Source organism: Belonocnema kinseyi, chromosome 2, assembly GCF_010883055.1.
Source record: "Belonocnema kinseyi isolate 2016_QV_RU_SX_M_011 chromosome 2, B_treatae_v1, whole genome shotgun sequence".
In the NCBI taxonomy this organism is placed as follows: domain Eukaryota; kingdom Metazoa; phylum Arthropoda; class Insecta; order Hymenoptera; family Cynipidae; genus Belonocnema; species Belonocnema kinseyi.
In genome coordinates this window covers 3,284,700-3,302,039 of record NC_046658.1, presented here as the reverse complement: position 1 = coordinate 3,302,039, position 17,340 = coordinate 3,284,700, and the positions used below count along the sequence as shown (strand labels likewise).

At 34.7% G+C, this 17,340-nt stretch overlaps 1 protein-coding gene across 3 annotated transcripts in view; it reads right to left on the bottom strand.

The window, feature by feature from the left end:
• The window catches only part of LOC117167561 (1-phosphatidylinositol 4,5-bisphosphate phosphodiesterase gamma-1), a 400,270-nt gene that overhangs the window by 63,414 nt on the left and 319,516 nt on the right, over positions 1-17,340 (bottom strand). For 2 of the 3 annotated variants that reach the window (XM_033352585.1, XM_033352586.1), the window contains 2 exons: positions 13,192-13,398; positions 1,364-1,745 (listed from right to left, as the gene is read on the bottom strand). In XM_033352585.1, coding sequence (XP_033208476.1) covers positions 1,364-1,745; positions 13,192-13,398 — 589 coding nt within the window. Of the gene's footprint in view, positions 1-840; positions 1,217-1,363; positions 1,746-13,191; positions 13,399-17,340 lie in introns of those variants that run through there. The other variant, XM_033352587.1, reaches the window with a different exon arrangement.

Here is a 17,340-nt window from a genome sequence, read left to right as displayed (position 1 = left end):
CGGAAGTCGCTTAGATTAGAAGCGTGAAAATTGTAAGTAATGGTAAAGTAAAAGATAAGTAGACTAAAATGCGTTTGCGTTCTCATACTCTCTCTCTCTCTCTTTCTCGCTTACACTCTCGCTTTCGTTCGCTCGCTCACTCGCTTACTAATAAGTCCTAAATTGCGCTATCGCAGGAAATAGAAATAAGGAACTAGATATAAGACTTTATGTAAATAGTTGTAAATAATTGTATATATAGAAAGGATAAGATTGTAAAAAATATATAGATGTAAACGGAAAGATTGTAAGGAATGGAAGTCATGTAAACCCTTAGGGGACACATTATGAATAAAGAAGAACTTAGAAACGTTTATGCAAAGTTGGTTATATTCAAAGACTTATATTTCTGATAAAAGTTACAATATAAAAAAACAATTTTCTAGAAACGCGCTTTATCATGTTTGGTACACAGGCCTCTTAATGTTGTCTTATTGAGCCTCTTCTTTTTTCACAGTATTCTTCTGTTGCATTTTGTGGATATCTTACACTGATTTCTAAATAATAGCATTTTAATTTCTATAATTTTACAACAAAAGAACGAGACTTTCAGCGAACATAAGTTCTATTTTGTGAATAGTGGAACTCTAAACAGCATGAAGAAAAGTCAAACATTCATTTCAAATATTTTATTTAAAGCTTGAACAAACTGTAACACGCACATCAAGAAACAAAATTGTCATATACTTTACTCGAGAATAATTTTTTTCGAAGAGTTATCCCAATTTTTATTTTGTTTTTTTTTTGTTCAAATTATATGTAAAAAAAGTTAAAAAGTTTTAATAATAGTTTTGATTGTTTAGCTATTAAGTGCAGCAGCCTAACTATAAGGTACAGAAGTTGGCAAATATATCTAGGATGCTGTTGGAAATATTACATTATCATGTATTATATCAAAATAGTACAAAAAGGTTTTTGACTGGTTAAAAAATTTACTTTAAAATTAATACATGATTAAAGTGGATATCTTGTGATAAGATGTTTATCAATAACTAAAGGCTTACTTGTAATTCGATTACGTCCGAATGACAAACGGTGTCAATATTGCTACTCCCAGATAGATTTCCTACCTTTCAAAAAAAGTTCCCTCCCTATCGATTTATAAAATTTCAAATGCGAGGTTCCTGTAGCCTTAACTCGGGAAAAGGCATTTAGAGATGATCGCAGTTATAGTTGGCTGTTTCGATAAGCGCGAACATGAAAAAAAAGAACATTTCTACCATGACTCACAAAAACGCTCATACATCATAAATAAAATCAACAAACGTGTCCTTTTTTATTTTGAGGCACAAATTTATCAAACAAAAGCTAACTGTATACTCACTAACAGTTTTCGTTGTCAGCTTCGTTCCAGTATCAAATTCCGCACCAATAATTTCAACTTCTACAAACGGACTCAATGTGCCACGTCTTGGTTTGCTTAAGTGTCTTGCACCAATAATTTTTATACTAATTTTAATAGCTTCTTCTTGAGACAAGTTACTTTTTTCGTATGGATTAAAATCATCTTTGAACATAAAATCCGGTTTTAAAAGATAACCGCAATTGCCATTTTCTCGGAATTTTGCATGATTCAATTGCATTGGTTTATCGCCAGTTTGGTAATTTAACGCCACCAATTGCGAACCAGAATTCCACATTGGAACAGGATTGTAGTTTGAAGAATCGAATCGAGAACCTTTTGGGTAGACTCTACTGAATTGTACCTGAAACCAAAATATTTAAAACATTTGAAATGAATAAAAAACCTCAAAAATTTCTCTTTATCAGCAATTCCATATTTTCTGTATCCAGAATTGTTGACTCTCATATTTTATCCGTACTGTGATTCTTCAGTAAATTGCATCAAGACGGAAATTATTTCTGCTATGACACGCTGACATACGACGATGAGAATGATGAGGTTTGAATTTCAAGCAGCAATCAGAAGTACGGGTACTCGAAATTTCTCATGTAAAATACATGGGCAAAATAACTGATTGGAGTTTTTGCCATATCTTCTAAACAACACCCACAGTGCACCAAAAAGTACTCCTACAGCCAAAAATGTCAATCTATACCTATAAGCAATTAATTTTCGTTCTGTTTTTCACGACAATTTTTATTTTTGGTCTAGTGGAATAGTTATAAATATTTTTTAGAAATTTCTAATTATTTAAACATATTCAATTTGCTTAAATCATTTGTTTTTCTTAAAAAACTGGCTTTCTTCTTGCAAAATAATAATCTAGCTTGACTTTTTATACAACAAATGATTTTTGTTGAAATAATCAAACATTACTTTCAAAGATAGATATTCCACAGAACAAAGAATAATAATTTGTAGCGACAAAGACGAGAGTAAAGTACTTGAAATTATAGATTTCGTCAAGAATTTATAGTTTCGAATTTAGAGGTACATTCAGGAGCAATATGTGGGTGTGTCATAAGTGTCAAGCCCAGATGAATGATACGTAAGATTCCTCGTTGTAAAGTTTTCTACAAGTCCGGCAGCTTTTCCGTCAAATTTTTCCAATCCCAAAGAATTTATTTAAGAAAAAACCTAAAATGTAGTTTTATTCCTATAATATTGTACTGATAAAATACAAATTTTGCAGAAAAAATGTAAGTCTGTTTTACGGAAGTTGATCTTCCAGCACTAAAAAATATTTATAACACACTTTAAACAACCCTACTGTGAAAGGATGCAGTTGTTGAATGATGTGATAACTCATATGAGAATCTTAATCACTGTAAAATATGTGTTAGGATGATGACGCCGGTTTCCGACATGATTATCCTAATCCTAATAATGAAAAATGTAACAGAATCGTTACCGTAAATTGAAATTCGATGAGGTCCTGTACTCAGGGATTTGTCGGCCCAATTCTCCGAGGATTCCCGAAGGCTCGAGCGATAGCACATGCCTAATTCAAACTCAACTTGTCTGCTTTCATTTCATTTAAACGCTTCCTGGAGGAAAACCTTTCACAGACAACACGATCTCCGGTAAGACCGACAAATTGTTCGCTGGATACTCGACGCCTGAATAGGGCTTCCATTTTTTTACCTCCCAAACTGCCTCCCTGATATCACCTGGCAATACCTGGCCCCCAACATAAGATTCCACACTTTTCCTTTAAAACAACCAAAAAACCTGCCGAGAAGGGGAACGCAAATTAAATTAAACTCAAACCTACAGGACTATTCTAAGAATCTTGAGCTCTCCTTTCCATCACTGTTACATGCTATTGAATCCAAATTCCTTGCCATTTGCTATTTGCAAATCTCACGACCGTGAGATAGGTGGTTACAGTCTGTGACGAAATCAATACAACGAACCGGCAAAAGTCTCTTGCACCTTGAGGACACGGAAAGCACCAAGGAGAACCGCTTTATACATTTTTCCCGCGATTGTTTTACCATATTGCTGACACGCATGGATGCTTTTCAGGCTATTAACAAGTGGAAGTTTGGCACCTTCAAGAGCGCCGATGATCGGAATGATTAGTTTAACAGAATATTCAGGATTCAATCTCACAAATTCCTTATAAGGTCCCTATACCTCTCTTTATTTCATTCTCCTTGGCTATGATGTTTCTGTTAGCTGGTGCCGAAAATTCGATAACGAAAATGGTTGCTTTCGAAGTCAAGGAAAACTATGTCAGAACTCGAGTGTGCAACAGAAACAATTGCCGAGAGTATAAAGTTGCAGTATATGCGTCACTTCTCATTCTCAACAATTGACTCTATTTCCCTAGGAGTATTTAGGGGAGCGATATTATGGTTAATGCCGTAAGAGCGACAGAGATGCTAATAAAGTATTCTTAGTGCTGCATTGTGACTTTGAATGTAGGTCGTTCGCGCATGAGTTGGACAACTAGATAGTATATGTGCTAGATGCTCGGGGCGCAAGATGTAAAGTCACGGAACAGAGGACTTAAGATGCATGCTTTTGTTCATGTGCATCACCTTTCGTATCCCGATATCAAGGGATCTGAGCTCGTTTTTCGTTTATGGAACTACTTCAAATGAATACAGTACTATCGGGATGGCAAGCATGTTCGTTGCAGATACTTTGTTCTTTGTTGATAGTTCGGAAGGCCAAATCTGCCGGATGAGACGTTTTTATCAGCTTCAGAGAGTATCCTTTATTGATTTCACATCCTGAATGCGCCTTTGTGGCACGTCCAGGTATTTGTAAGTTTCTTCAGCGCAAAGGTGTCGCAAAGCGCTTCTGTCGCCGAGCTCAGGGTGTTCAGGGATGTCATTCGGTTTTCCTCGCTTAAAATAAACCATGGTTTATTTGTCTAACCCGAATTCCATTCCTATTTCCTTAGTGTACCGTTCGAAAATCCTTAGAGCAAGATGTAGTTGCTTTTTTAAGGGAACGCTCACATATTACGTAACGCGCCAGGGGGAAGGGGGGCCAGGCGATTTCTTAGGAGGTGTTACATGGGGGAAGGAGTCACCAACTGCGTCACGTAACATCGATTTTATTGTTTTATGCGATAATCGATTTAAATTTTAGCGCGGCTTTTATTAGGTTTATGTTGACAATGAGTTGTGTTGATATTGGCAACGCTGCTTATGTGGTGCATTGTGAGAGAGAAACAAACGACTGCGGTTTGTTTACCTTTGGTGTATGGTTATGTTGTTGCTGTTATCGTTTTTTGTCAAGACTAACATAAAAAATTGTGTGATCTTCGAAAACTTTATCGCGAACTGTATTAGGATGCAAATTGCTTGAAACATTGTAAAATAGCAAAATCAAGATTTGTTACGTTACCGAAGGGGGGGGGGGGAACGATTTATTACGTTGCGTTACAAGCGGGAAGGGGGGTCAAAAATTGGTGGAAAGTTCAGTTACGTAATATGTGAACGGCGAAAATACCCCTAGGAATGGCAAAGTCCTACAGATAATGGCAATAATATGAGGCAAACGAGGAATGGGCTCATGGTGGCGCTCTTAAAGACACCTCCGTGAAAGGTGACCTCGTTAGTTGTCACAAGATTTTTTCCAGATGAGATAGTAAATCTGGTTTTTCAAAGCGGCATCAATCTCTCTACGCACCTCACGATTTGCGGAGAAACCTTAATGGTTTCTCTGCAAATCGTGAGTCCTCCAAAAGACAGAAGATAAGTTTATGGGAGGTCGAATAGAAAGCTTTCCGGTAATCAATCCAGTCTATGCTGCACTTTGTAGACTTCTTTCCAAAATACTTCGACCTCCTCTCGTTTGGGCGGATGGCTGACAGTAACACAAGGGTCTTGGAAGAGTGGAGATGGATCAGAGAGGAACTGTTGGTTTTCTCTGACCCACTTCTCTCTCCGCTCTAGACTTCTCTTAGCGTCAGATAGTATCCGTATACTCTCCACAATATGCTGCCTGATGGTCAGAAGCTTTGATTTGGTAAGTGTGTGATAACGGATCCGAAGATCGCGCGCGAACTTTATAACCTTAGCGGTAACATTCCTACCAGATGTTATGTAGTCAATCACACACTGAATGCGGGACGCGTACTGCTTGTCCAGCCTATCTTTATGGCGAGTTAATGCATTCGTCTTTTGGCCCTATGACCAACCGTTGGTTTTGTTTTACGGTTCGCATGGGCCAACGTTCTCGCTGCATAATACATACAACAATTGATAGTACACAAGTCGGATTCTTCGGGAAAATGTCTACGAAGCTCGTCATCCATTTCAGCCAGATCTTTAGACTTGAGAGAAACCTGGATGTTGATGTTTCTTCGGGTCATAAAGAATCGCTCTTCCTCTATGGGATACATGTCCGCGGTTGTACTTAGTGTCGCCTCTCTTTCTCTGTTGCCGGCTTGTGCTGGCTGTAGTAGAGTAGGCGCTCCTCTTACATAGCCACTTTTTTGGAGTAGTTCGGCATGGTTTCGTAGGCGCTGATGCGAAAAGTGCGATAGCTCTGGGTGTTTCTCGTACGACAGAGAATGCAGTCGTGCCATGTAACCCTTTCCTTCAGGGGGCATACTCGCATAGTAGAACTCTAGAAAGTCGTAATTGGCACCCTCAGCTCTGGAGTGGTCGGCATTGTTGGCCGACCCATGGTCCGCAGCCCTGCGCGTTCTATTTCTTTGAACCGCACTTGCTACAGCTATCTTAACTGGTATCATTGTTGTTCCCACGAGAAGTTAGGGAAAGGGGTTCACATATTCTTGTAGAGCCCCGCATGCAAGGATAAGGCTGCATGCTCTGAGAAGGCGTCCGGTAAGCCAGAGTCACTGTTCTATACACCTCAACCAGGTGTCATTCAGATTTCGGGATGGGTTTCACACCTCCGCTTGGGGGTTAATTCCTTCGGGACCAACCCTGGACAATTGTCCGCGACTGCCTATTCATTTTTGTACCCATTTTCTATCCGCAACCCGAGAACACGTTCGGTAGTCTTATCACAGGCCTTTCAGTTCGATTCTAGAGGAAGCAAAACCGACCGAGGCGAAAAGTTTAAGCGCGTTAGTGAGATCACATGGGTCGCACACGCTCTTCCGAAATAGTAATCAACCAAATCAAATCTTTATGAAGTTATTTTACTCAAAATCTAAGTTTCAGGTTATTAAATGCATCGTACTCCAGAAATGATATAAGAAAATAATGAAATGACGAACGCGTTATTCAATCCCCTGATACTCTCTTTATAACTATTTGTTACCACCTTTTTCTGTCCTGGCATACCTCTCTAGTTTCCTTCAAGCCTATACATTTTTTCATAAAGCTGTTCTGTTTTTATAGCTTATGTCTCTTCGAATTAGGATCTCATTTACACATTCTAAACATTCATTTCGCAATCTGCCTCTGGGAACACTCCTAATTACTTTAACTTGATACACTTGTTTCATTAGTACTTCATTTTTCATTCTCTCAACGTGCCCAAACCATTTTAGCAAGTTTCTTGCACATATGTCAACTAGTGTCTCCTCACCACCAGATTCTTCGAGGATGGGATTGTTCTACAGATGACCTTCTTACCTACGTTCATACAAATCGAGGCGTCCTAACGATAGGATGCCAACGTATGCGATCGACTAGATGATACTTAACCGAAAATATAAACAATAAAAAGCTAACCAAGAAGTAAGAACTAGAAAGTTTTAGATCGCGGAATTGGACAAGATGGAGCTAGAAGTTGGCCAAAACTAGAAGATGCCCGCTCGCTCCATCAAAACATTAAAGCGCTATCTCGGACGAGTAAAGCATGAAGGTGCCACTTCTCGCTTATAATCTAAACGCGAGAAGTGGCAACCTTCATGCTTTGCTCATTAGTGAATAGGCGAACAAGGCGAACAAGGTATATATGTACTTAACGACTTTTTCTATTCTCTAATCATTTAGGACAATGCTGCAAACTGTTTTCTCACCTTTCATAACTGCGTATTCACAAGCGTGGACAAAAATCGGGATAAGACATACAAAAACACTAAAATACGATCCACAGGCAAGTCTAAATGAGCGTTGTGTAGAACAATTTAAAAAATAATTCAAACCTATTTAGAAAACGATCATTCTACCTGGGACGAACTCATGGAGACTTATAGTTCGCAATGAATAATAGTAACTCTATCAACATAATGTACCGCAGCATTTTTAAAGTTAGGTCGCGAACTGGAACCACTTAAATTCCTTAAAAAAATATATAAAAAAACGATAGCGATATGGAACTCTAAAGTGTAGATAATTAGGCGGAAAGATTAAGAAGGTTACGAATTAAAAAAAGAGGAAGTACAGAAAAATGTAGATAAAGCAAAATAAAGAAGAGCTCACAATCACAATTTAAAAGAAGGATAGGTTTCTAAAGAGGGTAAACAAACTATCAAATAAAGTCGATACAGTGACAAGAAAACTATACGACCATTATGAAGGTCTTCTCTCAATCAAAAAGAAAATTTCCCCAAATATTTACGGATTATAAAACCTAAATTGAAAGCGCAAATAAATACATTTTTTAATTCAAATGAAAGCATAAAGAGAAAGGATCAATAGCGTTAATAATATCCAACGACTAAAACTCTAAACCTCACTCAATTGAGACTCCCAGAAAACCCCGACTCACTAGATAATGAGAACAAAAACACAGTACGAATCTTAACCTGTCAAACAATGGAGTTTACGGAAAAATGTCATACTGCCAAAACACAATCTTCGGAGCCACAATGTGTAACTGGATAGGATTACGGTAGAGGTTACAGAATATAGGAAAAACCAAAACCAAAAGCGGATAATAAGGTCAACTACGAGTTAAATAATCAAATTTAAAAACTCACACTAGCGTTTAAATAAAAAACATATCAGCAAAGCATCAAGCTACATGAAGAATGCAAAAAAAAACGCGATAATTTAAAAAAACAGGGAAAAGAATCACAAAAAAGAAGATAAGAAAAACGCAAACAAAAGAGAAAATTCTGCTGGGCTAATAGGCTGAGACTAACAGAGAACAACGAGCGAAAACTCAAAGAAGAGGAAAACCAAAAAGAAGCGGACAGACTTGAAGAAGAAAAAGTACGACGTTTCACTTTCAAGCAACAAAAAAACTAAAAATGAAAAAAAAACTGAAACAAAATACAAATTTTCTTGCGACTCCTTTTTTTCGCTAAGATTTTCACATAACTTTTCTTTCTTATGCGGGTCAATTTTTTAACACCCATCAAAAATATTCTAGTTTTTCTATCCAACTTTTGAAGATGTAAATATAAAAATATTACTTCCTTGTAAACTGGTAATAAACGATTCAGTACAGCAAGACTAGAATATGGCAGTTCACAGCCGGAGAATGACAGAAACCTAAATTTGTAACAGGTTCGATTAAGGATCACGATAAAACCTTACGATCGACACAGTGAGTTGATAAACTGCGAGGAAATGAGTTTGAATAAGAAAAGTTAACCGATTCCGAGTAACTCATTTAAGAATTTGGAGGTTCAAATTTCATGAGTTTTGAAAAATGTAATCAGATGAAGACTAAAATCTATTCATCGACTTTAAAAAACAATAAAAACTTGCTCCCGAGATATGAGAAGACTGAATAAAAATAAAAAAGTTTTTAACCAAAAAAAGTATTCTGTTCCGAGAAAGTGAAATTAAATAAACATTGCACTAAAACGAGTTAGGAAAAAACCCCCTTAAAAGTTTGGCTTTTTGTAGAAAATAAATATTTAAGATTATAGGTTGGAGTTTAATGGGTATATCGTTCGTACATCGTTTTCGAAGACCATACTCAGGTAGCATCCACATTTTTATTTAAAGAATTATAAAATACTGTTTTAAAGAATTGAAAAATAAAAAATTAGAAATGTTTAAAATAGATAGTTTAGGATTTAAAAGAATAAGTTTTTAGTCGATAAAATTTGAATATAAATTAATTAATAATTTTTTAATTGAACTGTACTTTCAGTATTAAAAAGTATATAATAATTGATTTTACAAGACAACTTGGAACCAGTTCATAATTTTAGAATTTCCAGATTTAAACTTTAAAAATTAAACTGTTTAAATTTGAAAGTCTTATTAGTTAGACAAATGTAAACACCCGATTGCAACTTCATAAACTATTTTTAATTTAAAACAACTTTAAAATAATATATTCGTAATTAAAGGTTTCAATTAAATTTTAAATATTTTTCCAGTTTAAAATATTCCCATTTTTCAACCAGTCAGTTTGAAAATTTTTAATTAATAAAAATAAAAATTATCTAATATTTAGAAATATAGAAACTTTTCATTTAAAATCCGTAATTACAAATGAAATACACCAAAATAAACTTTGAAAGTTACGATTTTAATCACACAATTTAAAAATATATAATTCGCTAATCAAATTGTTGAATTGTTATGTATAAATAACCATTTAACACCTACTGTCCTTGGAAAAAATGCGAATAAGTTCAAGAAATGTTTAAAAATTTGGACAAAAATTGAAAATTAATCAAATATCTGAAATTATTTCAAATAATTTCGCAGATTTTTAAGAATTGTGAAGGGCTTCAAAAGAATAAAACACATTTTCTCAAAATTCGTAAAAAAATTGAAAATGATTTTTTATTTTGAAAAATTAATTTAAGAGAATCTTTAAAAAGATTTAGAAAGATTTACGAAACTATGAAAAATGTATGTGAGAGATTTTAAGCATTTTTTTTTAATTTGGCATATTTTTTTAAAAAGATTTAGGGCAAATTCGAATCATTTGAAAACATATTTAGATGTTCTTAAATGCTTTAACCCTCAATAAATTGAATTACAACAATGGCTGATAAAACATTGTTATCTGAAATTTAATTTAAAATGTTCTTTCGGCACCGTTTTATTTTATTTGAGGATTTCCGTTTCAATTAATTTATTTATTGACCGGGAATTTTACACACTTTTTCAGACCCAAAAATCAATCAATGAATTTAAAAATGTTCAAAATTATACTATTTTAGGACATTTTAAACTAGAAACATTAAAAATTGAACAATGAAATTTTTTTATAAGCTGAAAACTTCTTATATTAAAAGATAAATTATTCGTATTTCAAGTACATTTAAAATGCTTAAAACACTTAAACATTTTTTTTTTCAAAATCTTGAAAAATCTGAATGTTGTTTTACGTTTTTCAAATTTTAAATTATTTTTTAAACTTTTTAAGAACACCTAAATTTCTTTTCAGATGCATCACATTTTTCCTAAATCTTTTTAAAAAAGTATGCCAAATTAAAAAAAATTACTAACATTTTTCACACATTCCTTTTTCATATTTTCGTAAATCTTTCTAAACATTTTTAAACATTCTCTTAAGTTAATTTTTCAAAATAAAAAATCATTTTCAATTTGCCTATGAATCTCAAGGAAATATGTTTTATTATTTTAAAGCCCTTCACAATTTAAAAAAATTTTCGAAATTATTTGAAATCATTTCTGATATTTAAGTAGGTTTGAATTTTTTCAAAATGTCTAAATATTTCTTGAACCTATTCGAATTTTTTCTAAGGACAGTAGGTGTTAAATAGTTATTAATACATAACAATTCAAAAATTTGAATAACAAATTAAATTTTTTTAAATAGTCATTAAAATTGGAAAGTTCAAAGTTAATTTTTTTGTTTAGTTTTGTGTTTTTGATTTGTAATTACGGATTTTAAATTAACAGTCAGATATTTCTAAATATTAAATAATTATTATTTTTCTTAATTAAAGAATTTCAAATTGAATGGTTTAAAATTGTAATATTTTAAACTGAAACGATATTTAAAATTTAATTAAAGCCTTTAATCACGAATGTATTATTTTAAAGTTATTTCAAAATTAAAAGTAGTTTATAATGTTTAAATCTGGAAATTCTAAAATTATGAACTGATTCCGAATCGTCTTGTAAAATCAATTATTACGTACTTTTTAATACTGAAAGTACAGTTCAATTTAAAAATTATTAATTAATTTATATTCAAATTTTATCGACTAAAAAATTATTTTTGTACATCCTAAACCATCTATTTTAAACATTTCTAATTTTTTTAGTCTTTAAAACTGCATTATAAAATTCTTTATACAAAAATCTACGCTTAAAAATTAAAATAGAACATTTTTAAAGTGAAAGATTTTCAAATTTCGTATTCTAAACTGAATGATATCATTATTGAAAAATATAAGAAAATTTAGCTAATTATTTAAAACACGGTTGAAATCTAAGCTGGAAAGATTTATTTTCTAAAAATTGGTAGAATTCCCGTTCAAAAAATAAATTCCCTGTCATTTCCCGATTTCCAGATCCAGTGGCCACCCTGTATTTGCATTGATAACAAAGTATCATTGTTCTACTAAGTGCTATCTGCTCATCACAGCCACAGACATTCAAATGTTCGCGTGTCTCACACCACTACTCCCCATGCGACGGTTCTTCGCAACGAGGGAGCCGAGGCTAAGCTTCTTGCGTAACTTCGTACTACGCTCATCCGCTCTCTGGTGATAAGCTATATATTTTTTAAAATTATTTAATGAAGTGAGTCTTAATGCGTTCTTTTGTCAATTTCATTTCTGTGCTAGAAAGCTTACCTGCTAATTTGACTGAATGTCTATTTTGTCTTTTACGAGGCACAAACATTCTTCTGAAGTTTTCTCTAAGATTAACTTTTCTTGGTAGGGTTGCAGAACACAAGCACTGCACATTACTTGCTTCGCGTACAGTCATACATCGATTAAATCTGATTTTATTCATGGATGGTAGTTAGTCTTTAAATTGCAGCCATCCAAATTGAATTTCTTTAGGAAAAGAGGCCTCTTATGCGGCTTGAATGTTTCAAAGAATCTGCATACTAATTCTGTCTTAAAGGGTAATCTGCCCTAATAATTTCAAAGGGTAGAATATTTTCCGTTTTAGAGGGAAGAATTCTTTAAGTTATTTTATCACAGTTAACGAGCTCTTTGACGAGCTAAAAAATAACGTCCTTTCTGGAATACCAGCAAAGTCCTAAAGTTTTAAATTATTATTATATTGGACTTTTCATATTATAATATATGAGACCTTAACAAAAAACTCTATCAAATTGACGGATACCTACAAGGGAATGCATTTTTTCACCTCTATAAAAGCTAGAATCTGCAGAGTATATCTTAAATGGAATATGACATGCATTTCGATAAAATAGAAATCCGGGTAGTTTTAACATAACCTGATGAGCAAGAAAAAAATGACACTTTGTTTCTATTATTAGCCTTAAAAGCATTTATGTACAACTTGAAGATGTATACTACGGTTCTCTGATTCTTTACACTGAATCCAAATAAGCATTACAGGAGAGTTTGAATTTTATCAAAATGTCTTAATGTCATTGAATTACCTAAAAGTCGTGGAAACTTTACGAACTCATTTTCTCAGTGAAGATATAGCGTTTATAGCTTGTTTCGCTGCCAGGCTTAGTGCAAAACTAATTGATGGATTCTCAGTTATTAATTACTTATTTTCCCGGAGAAATTGTGGTATCTGTTTTCAAAAAACTCGCGCTCATTTTCATGCTTTGAAACTGATTCTTCTGTATATTAGTTGGTTAAATCTCTTTTGGATTAGATTCTTTAAAAATCTAAACATACTTTTTATGGAGGATCATCTTGCTAAAACGCAAAGTTATATAGCTTTACTGTATAGTATATTTTATTTAAAATCATTTTATGTTACTACCTGATGGTACTTCATGAAGAACTTGATTTCTTGTTGACAAATAAGTTTTTCAGCTTTCGTTTCAGGAAAACTGCTCATTTCACTAAAGACAAAGCCCTTCGTTCTAATTCTGTCAATATTAAAAGCCACTGAACGACAGTAAACTATCAAATTAGAGAGTTCCTTTGCTATCCTCCATGCTCGTTCCATTTGCTTGTGCTGATTTTTCTAAAAAAGAACCAAAAAAATACTTATAAACTGTTCTTTAGTTATAATTTTTAATAAATTATTATTTAATTATGGTGTTAAAAAAGTCATCCGTCGGCAGCGCATGGGAATAGGTGTCTGCTGTTTTAGCTCTTTGATGTCACTCGGAGAAATATCACGAAGCTAAGCCCTGTTTGTCAAAAATTTGTAATTCATAGATTTCTCAAGACGAATCATTTTTGAACTTAGATGAGCTAATTTCGGAGAGTGATTTGACATTCGGATGTTCTGTATCGATCACTTTGATCAATAGGTCAAACCATATGCGAACGTAAAATATCCCGCTCTTTAAAAATCAACGTTCAAACTGCGTTTCCATTTGATAAAAAAAAGTTGACGTTAAAATGACATTAATCCTGACCTGATATGATCGAACGAACTAGGATTTAGATTCAGCGAAACAAAAAGTATAAGAATCGTCGTTTCCTCGTTTAAACGTTTATTTCCCAATTATATCTTGAAAAGACCTTGACAGTGCCCTGATGGGGACAATGAGACCCCGGATTTAAATTCAGCGACCCCAAAATCGTAGAAGAATCGTATTTTTCTCCTTTCAGACTTTTTGTCGACATTAACATTAAATGAATTCGATCTTGACCTGATGTGATCAAACAGACAGCAGATTCAGATTTAGCGACCCTAGTCTGAACTAGTGTGATCTAGTCTAGGCTGATGCGCAAAAACGTATAAGAAACGTAGTATTTTCTACTAAAACGTCCCCCCCCCCCCACTTTGACCATAAAATGACCTGAAACCTGACCCGTATAGGTATGCTGGTCCAGTATGACGCACAGAATACTTTTTTTTTGTCACGCGGTGTTTTTAGTTGTTTTACGCATCGGGAAACAACAATACGGTAATTGACGCGGTAAAATATATCCAAGGATAACTGGAAGTAGGGCCCCATCCAAAAACGTGGACCCACTCATAGCTTCAATACAGCGTCACCTACATAGGAATACAAAGTGTGATTGATGCAATATGCCAATATAGCATAACAGTCAATGACAAGTTATCGGCTTGACAATTATCCATAACAAACCATGTGAAACCTATACAAAAATTGAGCAATCTACTTCAAATCAAAAAATTTTTAAAAATAAAACTTACGTATTTTTTTATAGAGAATCTGAATTTGCAATAATAAGTATAGGCTCCCATTTGAAATTTGTATCTCCCCCCTGCAACCACCCCAGGGGTAAGGTGTGAGGTAAATTTGTCCTAACTCGCTTTTCCAGCTCGAAAATAAAAAATTTTTATTGCAGGCATTATTATCGTAAAATGCGTATTTCTTGAGTTATTTCGATGTCTTAAGATAAAAGAAACGCTCAATATATAATTGAATTTAATTGAAGCCGCTTCTCAGTCCCTGCATTTAATTTTCACATAAGTGGCAAGTTAGAGTACACTGAATATATTCTTAGTGAAAATAAGATCGGACATCTCAACACTTTTTCTTTGCTAAATTTTTATATCGATTTTAAATGGTTTGTTATGGTAAATCAGAACTCAGTTTCAAAAAATTCCAAGATTGCGGATCCAACATGGCGTTCGAAAATTGATCTATTATATGAAATGAGAAAGGTCTTTTGTGATTTTTCACGAATTTTCTCTGATTTGAATTAGAAGAATTAGCCATTTTGGATCGAGCATTTTAAAATTTTTATAACCCTAGTTCAGTTTCGTGATCAGCGACCCCAAAAGTTCCTAAGAGACTATTGTCAGCAATATATCAATTTGTGGTCACCATATTGAATCCACCATTTTGAAATTTTCAAAGTCCAAATTCAGATTCGTGATCAGCGACCCCGAAAACCCCTTAGTGACCATTTTTAGCAAAATTCAGCAATGTTTCAATTTTCGAACTAAAAAATTTCGACCTAAAAAATGAATTTTTCCTAAAAAAAAAAGGGGTATTTTTTAGAATTTTCTTATGACTATTAACAAATTAACAATAATTTAAGACTTTTGCACAATAATTTTGATTTTGGAACATCGTGTGAGCATGTAACTACAAAAAACTTCGGTTGAATCGAATAATTACTACTTTCAAATCACAAGAAATGGTTTAAAAAACGGTGGCATAAGGTGATGCCACTATGCCGAAAATGGTTATGGAAAATTCAAAATTTATTTAGCATAATCGTTCACCATATTGGATCCGCCATTTTTTTCAGGGTTTTTGACATCGGACTCGTAATCAGCGGTACGAAAACCCCCTTACAATAGTTTCAAGGACAATCCAAAATTTATTTAGCATACTCGTCCCTCATATTGGATCCGCCAATTTCTTTTAGGATTTTTTGACATCGGATTTATAATCAGCAACACCAAAAATGTTTTTTGGGCCGCATTCCCTTTCCATTCTTGCATTTAAGTCCCTTTCTAGTACTACCATACCCTCCTCCCGTTCGCCAGCAAGTCTTTTATCCGCTCCTTAATCTTTTCCATCCCGTCCCTATTGTATGCTATCACAAACTTTTACAACATCCCTCCTATCTTGACTGTCCTCATTTGCTCCCCCTCTCCCTCTCTCCCATCATCAACTCCTTCCTCCAGTTCTCTACCAGTCCCACAATGCCAAATTCATGGATACATCTCCAGAAATCCTCATCGCCTTTCTTTGTTCCTGCTACGTTTCAGTACAGCACCTTCACTACTCCACCTCCAAGCACTACTTGCAACACCTCTTCCTTCTCGTTCCACACCTACATTTTCTCATATATTTTTCTTTTCTTAGACCCTACGTTTGCCGCTCTGCCTTCACTCCTCTTCCTCCTAGCTCTATCGCTCAGCATTCTCTGTACATACTTTTCTTCCACCTCAAATCGTGGTCGATGAAAACTCCCTTCTCCTTTGTCCTATTTTTATTTTGCATTTCCAACAACTTTTCATCCCAGTACTCTAATTTCAAAACCGCCTCTAAAATTCCCCCTTTTCCCTTAAGCCTAACTTAACTTACCTTGCCCTTAACCCCCTAACCTCCCAATATGTCGTGAGGAAACTCTTCCACGCCCTCTCTTTTTTCCCGCTCATGAGCTTTAAACTTCTTTCTATTCTTTTTTTCCACATCCTAATTTCTTCTAATACTGTACTTCTACTTTTTTTCCTTCCTTACCGGCACCACTATTCTTTCGAACCCTTCTACTTTCTCACTCAGCTCTTTTACCTCCTTTTCTTATTTAGCGTCTCTAACCCTCATATCCTCCTGATACCTTCCATCTGCTGTTTAGTTCTCCCCTCGTCTTCTCTCAATCATCTAATCTCTTCTATTAGCAGCCCCAGCAACTCTTATTCTGAATGCCATTTTTCAATATTTTTGGGTGGTGACCTACATGCTCCTCTTGAAAGGACTATTTAAAGCGCTTTTCTACGGGCTCTCTTGAATATCTCTCTTCCGCTTCTCTAACAAGAGATCTTCCGCCTCGCTTGCGCTAAACTCTGTATTACTCGCTTTCACCCTTGCTTCGTTCTCTCAGTGTTGCTTTTTCTAGGCAGTCTGATAAGTCCCTGAAAAATGAAACACGGAGACGTTTTTTGGCCAAAGTCGGTTTTATTTTTCAACATACTCTCCTTTTAGGTCGATACAGCGAGTCCAACGATTTTCTAACTTTTTGATACCGTCCGAAAAGTACTCGATCGGAAGGTCTCCAAAATACGCCTCAGTTTCAGCAATGAGCTCCTCATTTGAGTAAAAACGCTTACCGGTGAGCCATCTCTTCAGGTTAGGGAACAAGTAATAGTCGCTGGGGGCCAGGTCTGGTGAATACGATGGTTCAGGAACCAATTCGAAGCTGATTCCATGCAATTTTGCTTGTGCAACTAAGCATGAATGAACAGGCGCATTATCGTGATGATAAAGCGGTTTTTTCTTCTTCAAATGCGGTCGTTTTTCGGCGATTT